This window comes from Corticium candelabrum, chromosome 12 (genome assembly GCF_963422355.1).
Source record: "Corticium candelabrum chromosome 12, ooCorCand1.1, whole genome shotgun sequence".
Taxonomy (NCBI): Eukaryota; Metazoa; Porifera; class Homoscleromorpha; order Homosclerophorida; family Plakinidae; genus Corticium; species Corticium candelabrum.
In genome coordinates, this window is record NC_085096.1 from 1,140,001 (window position 1) to 1,147,843 (window position 7,843).

General features: G+C 43.4%; 1 protein-coding gene across 3 annotated transcripts in view; it reads left to right on the plus strand.

Moving 5' to 3' along the window:
* LOC134187809 (lysosomal cholesterol signaling protein-like) overlaps nt 1-6,005 on the plus strand; it is an 8,247-nt gene extending 2,242 nt beyond the window's left edge. Inside the window, exons 2-13 of one of the 3 annotated variants that reach the window (XR_009971164.1) lie at nt 1-22; nt 594-774; nt 881-1,036; nt 1,379-1,462; nt 1,521-1,735; nt 2,249-2,399; nt 2,763-3,251; nt 4,660-4,755; nt 4,815-4,879; nt 5,024-5,164; nt 5,572-5,850; nt 5,917-6,005. The exon at nt 1-22 is cut by the window's left edge and continues 381 nt beyond it. Coding sequence is in view for 2 of the 3 variants with exons in the window: in XM_062655971.1 (XP_062511955.1) it covers nt 1-22; nt 594-774; nt 881-1,036; nt 1,379-1,462; nt 1,521-1,735; nt 2,249-2,399; nt 2,763-3,251; nt 4,660-4,755; nt 4,815-4,879; nt 5,024-5,164; nt 5,572-5,800 (1,829 nt within the window). In the remaining variant the exon portion in view is untranslated. Of the gene's footprint in view, nt 23-593; nt 775-880; nt 1,037-1,378; nt 1,463-1,520; nt 1,736-2,248; nt 2,400-2,762; nt 3,252-4,659; nt 4,756-4,814; nt 4,880-5,023; nt 5,165-5,571 lie in introns of all 3 variants that reach the window. The other 2 variants (XM_062655971.1, XM_062655972.1) reach the window with 2 other exon arrangements.
* The last annotated feature ends 1,838 nt before the right edge of the window (nt 6,006-7,843 follow it).

A 7,843-nucleotide genomic window follows, 5' to 3' on the forward strand; every position in this document is an offset into this window, starting at 1 on the left:
TTGCACTCATCATAATCAAGCTGTGAGTATACACACACCCGCGCACGCACACACATGCACACACGCACACGCACGCACACACACACACACACACACACACACACACACACACACACACACACACAAACACACACACGTGCAATGCATGCTGTTGTTGGTTTCTCTGAAATGTCAGACAGTCACACGGTGAGTGCAGATTTGGGAGTATGAGGCCAGCTTATTGTTTGTGCAGTTTGTAGTCTATTGGTAGGGACTATATCCAGGCAGGTATGTGCATACAGTCAGGCTAGAACTGGAACATTTGAGGCTCAACATATTTTTATAATTAATTAATATGTTTAATTAATTATTATTAATTTTAATTTTTATTGTTTGTGCAGTTGGTAGTCCATTGATAGCAACCAGGCATACATACATGCAGACTAAAACTAGAGCGTTTGAGGCTCAACATACCTTCATAATTAATAATTATTAATAATAATTAATATTGATACTTAATATTAATAATTAATAATAATTAATATTAATAATTAATATTAATAATTAATTATTAATTATTTTTAATTTTTTTATTTGGTTTTTAATATTTCTAGACTCGTTTTGCCTCTTATTGCTAACCAGATGGTCAATGCATTGGTTGATTCGGATACTTCAAGTGGCAACTCGTCGACCGACGGTAGTGATTTGTCGACATTTGCGTTTGTATACGGGACAATTCCCACAGCACCTGCTCTCATCTTTTTCGCCAATCAGTATGCGTTGGAATTCGATTTGGTAATTGGTTGAGTGTGTGTGTGTGTGTGTGTGTGTGTGTGTGTGCGTGCGTGCGTGCGCGCGCGCGCTCGTAGTTTTGTGACCACGTGACCAAATTTTGATTTAGGTTGCAACGTCATTGGTTCTCTGCACGTTTTTGTCTGCTCCAATTATATTTGTCTCCGCCCACATGCTATCGCTGAATGAACTGAAGAAAGGCGATCTGGAAGATGAACTGGAGACATCACTATTGTACGTTAGCGCTCTGTGCATTGCAGGATTGGTAAGCGTGTGTGTGTGTGTGTGTGTGTGTGTGTGTGTGTGTGTGTGTGTGTGTGTGTGTGTGTGTGTGTGTGTGTGTGTGTGTGTGTGTGTGTGTGTGTGTGTGTGTGTGTGTGTGTGTGTGTGTGTGTGTGTGTGTGTGTGTGTGTGTGTGTGTGTGTGTGTGTGTGTGTGTGTGTGTGTGTGTGTGTGTGTGTGTGTGTGTGTGTGTGTGTGTGTGTGTGTGTGTGTGTGTGTGTGTGTGTGTGTGTGTGTGTGTGTGTCACTTTGTGTGTCACTGTGTGCGTGCGTGCGTGTACAACAGCTGCTTACTAAAGTATTTATGCTTTCCTCCTGTTTAAAGCTGTGGGTGAGTTTCATGTTTATTTTGGCCAAACGGTATAGGCGCTTCCTTCACAGACTTACCTTGATAATGATGGCAACTTTGGTAAGCTGAAACATTAACCGCAGATTACATCACATGGTCAAAATTTTCCTTCGTTTAGTTTATTGCATCTCTTGCTATCGTTACTCTTCGTTCAACCGAAGGTTACTGCCCTGATAATTCGCGTGTTGTCGCTCAGTTTTGGTTTCAGCTCGTCGGAGTGTTTGGAGGTCGTTTTGCAGCGGCTGCAGTGTCCGTTGGGCTCGTTCTTGTTTATCAGTTTCCGCATGAGCGTTGGGCAAAGGCGTTTTCCGTCCTCGCTGCAATATCAATCATGTGAGACTGCACGTAGCATGTCTACTAATCAATTCAACGTATTAATGGTTGTTGCATATGTCGTCACGTTGTTTTGTTGCCATGGTAACAGATGTAATGGTGACAGTTGCTATGGTAGCAATTGCTATAGTAACAGTTGCTATGGCAACAGTTGCTATAGTTGTTATGATAACAATTGTTATGGTTATGGTTGCCATGGTAACATTTTAGATATGGTGACAGCTGCTAAAGCGGTAGCTTTTGTTGCCATGGCAAACAGTTAGTATGACAGTAGTCATTGTCATGGTAATGGTTGTTGCCAATGAAACCACAGTTGTTATAGTAACAATTGTTGTCATGGTAACGGTGTCTTTCGTGGCAACAGTTTTTCCCATGGTAATGGTTGCATAATTATTCCAAGGGTGACAGGCTCAGCAAACTATCTTGTCTACATGTGCTGACTTTATATAGTGTTGCTATATCTGCGTAGCTGCGGCATTTTGTTCTGTAATGTTAGCGACTTGTTTCCTGTAGAGTTCCGGTTGTGCTGACGACTATGCTGGTCGGAATCGGTTCTATTGATACGTCAGAACATTTCGCGTGCTCTAACAACTCGGCAAACGGAAGTGAGAAACTCAGATTCAGCCACACTGGCTCAGGCAGGTTTATATACGGCAATGGACAGGTGAGTGATATGATGGATTTGTGAGGTGTCTTGATGTGTACTTGGGGAATTGTTTGTCTGTCTGTTTGTCTGTTTGTTTGCTTGTTTGTTTGTTTGTGTTGTGTATGTAGGCATCGGTACCTCTGGCTGTGTAGTTATTTGGTGTAAATACACACACACACACACACACACACACACACACACACACACACACACACACACACACACACACACACACAGACACACACACACACACACACACACACACACACACACACACACACACACAGACACACACACACACACACACACACACACACACACACACACACACACACACACACACACACACACACACACACTCACTTTCTCGTTGTTTTCCAGCTAATTTTGAGCCTCCTTGTGCTCTTACTGTGCGTCATTGTTTGCATCTGCTGCCTCGTCAAAGTTGGCCGCCTCTACCGAAAACGCAGTAGGCAACAACAGACGTCTATCCAACGAGACATTCCAAGTGACAGTACAGAGATAGAACTCACCTCTGTCTCATCACCAGTCTCTCTTGCGTCAAGCATCAATCCACTAACTAACGACAACCTTAACACTTTGCCTTCGTCTTCACTTGCATTGGGGGCTACCACAGATGCCTCGGGTATTGAGCGTGATCGATCACCTCTTGTGCTGAGGAAGGGAAGTCAAGTGTTGAAGACGCCCAGTTTTCCTGCAGCTGTCGACATTCAGTCGGATGAAGACCGGGCTGAGAGAGAGTCGATGGCGTTTTTCGAGGCGAGCATTGATGAGGACGACAGTGTGCCTAATCAACAGACGACGAGACATCTGTTGTTGATTCTTTACTCGATACTGTCGATGCTAGTTGTAAGTGGACTGTAGCTGTGTGTGTGTGTGTGTGTGTGTGTGTGTGTGTGTGTGTGTGTGTGTGTGTGTGTGTGTGTGTGTGTGTTCGTGTGTCCGTCCGTTCGTCCGTGTGTCCGTCTTTTGTTTTGTGTTGCGCCCTTTGTTATCTGTCGTTGGTTGTAGTTTATGGTGTCTTTGTTTACTGGAATTCTTGACAGTTTGATGTAATTCAATGTGTTTGTTTGTTTGCGTCTCTATTGGTGGTCCTGGGTCTGGTGGTGCTTGCGTATTTATATAGTTGGCTGCTGCATTTATTACGTTGTCTTAAACGTACTTGCAGACTCTCACAGTCGCACGCACGCACATACATGCAGACATCATACAGACAGACAGACATACATACATACATACATACAGACAGACAGACAGACAGACAGACAGACAGACAGACTTCGCAGAAGCTCGCACTAGAATCCCGCGATTTTCGCTTGGCGGCCTGCATGAGGTTGGGATTGTCTATGCCCTTCAAAGGATATATCCAAAGATGTGATTGCGGTGTCTCCCTTGATGGATCTGGCTATCATTTCTTGACATGTAAATGGGTGGTGGGCCTGTCTGGTCCCACGAGTCCATAGCTGCAGTGTGGGCAGATTGTTTGAGAGATCTCCATATACACCACCGACGGGAACCTAGAAACAGGTACTCAAACTCAAATGACCGCCCGGATATCTCTGTTTTTGACTGTGGCTCTGGGTCTAATGTGGACCTGGACATCTCACTGGCGCACCCATGGAGCTCTGAAATCGTCAGCAGTGCAGCACACACAGATGGAGCTGCAGCACTAAAGAGAGAAGAGAAGAAGCTGACCAAATATTACAAACAACTCCTTCCTGGGGGAGAATCGTTCACCATTGTCCCTTTAGTCCTGGAGCATTTTGGAAGATGGGGCAAGGAATCAGAATGTTATCTACAACAATTGTCCCTCAGATCTACAGACGACTTGGGAAGACTGAACAGGGCGGAGTTCTTGCTGCAGTGGAGACAACGCATTTCAGTTCAGTTGCAAAAATGCAATGCGAAAGTTATCTATCGCAAGGTAGAGGGGGTGCTGAGAAGTGGCAAATAAGAAGTGTTATCTGTAATAATAGAGAAGAAACGTGGACCAATACGGTCCATATATCATATATGTTTTTTCAAGTGTAGTTTATGCAGAGAACAAAACTTTCAAATATTTTACTTTAGACGTGGCTGTACTAGCTCCTCTAGCCTGTAATAGTTTCGATGTTTGAAATTATACTACCATTGACAGACAGACAGACAGACAGGCAGACAGACAGACAGAAGACGGACAGACTCACATCTTCAGAATTACTTGCATGCGTACGCACGCACGCGCACACACACACCTTTAATCAAATTATTGTCTTAGGGCATATTTCTCCTCATATGGCACCTACTAGATCAAACAGACTCAGCCGTATTCTACGAGCTGGGGTTTCTAGACGGAGCCCTCAACTACGGCCAGGCATGATCCAAAAACCGCTTCCAATCATCAAATAATTAACATATTCTTATCTCCAACAGGGCATTGTAATATTCGCTCTTTTCGGATTCGACAAATTTCCAATCTTTGTTGCCTTGCAACGACGGTAATGTGTGTGTGTGTGTGTGTGTGTGTGTGTGTGTGTGTGTGTGTGTGTGTGTGTGTGTGTGTGTGTGTGTGTGTGTGTGTGTGTGTGTGTGTTTCTATTTTAATGATAAATAAGTATGAATTGATGATTTTTCTTGCGCAGTTGGAGGCGTTACTTCTACAATGTGGAGACAATCTACGTGCCGCCGCAAGACAAACTAGACAACGAGACGCGAACCATTTGTGCCGCGTTTAAGGAATCTCACTTGGCTAACTGTAAACGAGAAATCGTGACGGACAGAAAGTAAGACAAATTGATGTCAATTAGTTACTCATTGATAACAACATGATGCATGCGCACAAAACAGCATCTTGGATAAATTTTTATACATTAACTAATGTACATAATTTGTAGCAATATTGCGCATGCGCTTGGCATTTTGGATAATTAGTTTAATTATTTCATTAATGGGAATATGGCGGCTTGAATACTCATGACATCCCGGATATCGACGCTTAACATCCCGGATAAATTTATATTTAGTGAAGTGAGACGGTGTTGCAATATGGCACTTTCGTGTGACATCCGGACAATTAATTGATATGGCGCATGCTGTGAATACTTGTGATATCCCGGATATAAAATCCCGGATATATCTATAACAAGCATAAATTATTTAATAATAAAAATTATTTATTTTATATTTTTAGGTATCGTTTGCGTACATACAAAGACGTTTTTTCCGGCTGCCAGATGGTCGCTTGGCTAATGGACGCGAACATCGTGCACGACAGCGGCGAGGCGGTGGAGTACGGACGCGCGCTAATTCGCGGGCAAGTCATACGTCACGTGAAGGGCGAGCACGACTTCCACGACATACACTACTTTTACCAGTTCTTCGCCGATCTCTCAACAGTTGCAACTGATCAAAGTGATTAGAGTTGGTTACTCTAGGTCATCAATAATTATGATATGACATTTTTATGAAGGTGTAATTAATATTAACTAATGACGTATATATACTGCTGTTGTTGAAAGTTTGTTTGTTGATTTAGATTCATGCCTGTTGTGTCGAATGTTGAATTTACTGTACACGTGATTTTACAAAACAAGTTAAAGTTTCGGGCAGGCGCAATAGACGATTTTGTGGCGCGGAGCTTAAAGACCATGCGCAATCTCGAGGGTAACACGCACCTTTCGCCGATCTCACTGTACACAAAGTCCACGTTTCCGGGTCTGCTTCTGAACCGTAGATCATCTTGCCATTGACTAGGCTTTGTAAGTAAGTTCACTACTTACCATTTCATGTATCTTGTGAGAGACTCTGCCTGCGTAGCTACAGACGCGTAGGAAGCCATTTCTTGAGTACGGCTTCCCGAGGGATAGCTATAGACTGCTGTTCAAGCTGAAGTCGCCTGATTCACACTCTGAACAGATGCACGTGGAGTGGAAAGACAGACTTCTCATTGCCTAGCGATGGAAGTTTGGTCAGGTGAAGATTTTGCGGTGGGAGAACCCATTCGGGGTAACCGAACATGACACACCGTGTGGCTGAATAGGACTACTTGTTTTCCCCATCTAGCATTCTTGAACTGTGGAGCTGTGTATCTTGTCGAACTAGAATTAGCAAAAATTCGTCTAATCCAACCCTTCATGGAAGTCGGTGAGCTCATGAGCTTACTAAAGAATGTTCAAAGTATGGAGAGCCTGTGGAAAAATTCCCGTATCTCGGCAAGTACGCCCCCTACGCCGTTGATAAACATATCATTCGAGAGCACGTGACTAGCTATGGGCGGATTCAGATCTCTTGACAAATTAACTCTATTGATCCTGGGTTAGTAGATACAGCAAGCTTCCGGAAAGTAACTCTTCCCACGCGCTACCGACAAAGAATACCGCCAGTAACTGGCACCCACGAGACTATTTGTATTAATCATTGTTGCCATTCTCGTCGTTTCCTAGGAGGATCTCTTCACTGTCTGAAGAGTCCTCTGCACTTACTAATCTTTCTACCGCTTGTTCTACCACGCCGTCCGACGTTCTGTAATAGTTTTCCACTTTCTGGATGACTTGGTCGACACACCTCTTCCATTTCGCCGCCGTCACATTTCCAACGCCTTCTCTGTTCGAATGGCAGAAAACTGTTGCACAGGATGGACCCTGACGTACTAAAGTAGATAGATAATAGGCAGTGAGGGCTGGGTAGCAACCATTGCTCTAATTGCTCATTTATCGGTTGTTAGTATTACAATACAGAATGATAGCAATATTGTTGTTTCCGCCCTATATGTCTTATCTGGTAACCACACTTCCCACGAGCTCTCCATTCTTTGAACGGACTTTAGCTAGATCACTTGATGTACCTTGGCCTGATTTTTTGTTTGCTATACAGAGTAATAGTCTTGGCTGCTGGTTCAATCCAACTTCACACCGATCAACCACATTTCTCGACACAAAACATGTAAAACTTGATAGTATCATTTGGCAGTGTGTTGAGCGAGTATGCCTTCCCTTGCAGCTCAGACTTTGCAGATGCAACGTCTTGCTCGAGCTAGAACTCTAATCTTGCTTTGAAGTTTAATTATTTCATTTGTTTGCTGTGCAATTATCCGACGTAAACCATCGGCTTCTGTCTCGGTGACATTTTTGACAATCAATTTTACCATCTTCACTTTTGAGATCACTACTATACACATGTCTTGATCAACTACGGATGAGGTAGAACGGCCTCTGCTTTCTGATTTAGACATTACAGCTATGGAATAGTGCGTCTATGTTGTGTTACTTTAGACATAACTGTTGCTGGGACTTGTAGACTGCAGAGCTAATTGTAAACAAACTGTAGCTATACAGTACGTGTACTGTACCTATCGAGTGCAAGTTATCACAGTAACAACTTCGAATTGACCAATCACATCTTTACAGAAGCAGAAACAACGCGGAACGTCCGACATGTCTGGTTACCCCAAATGAGTTCCCAGG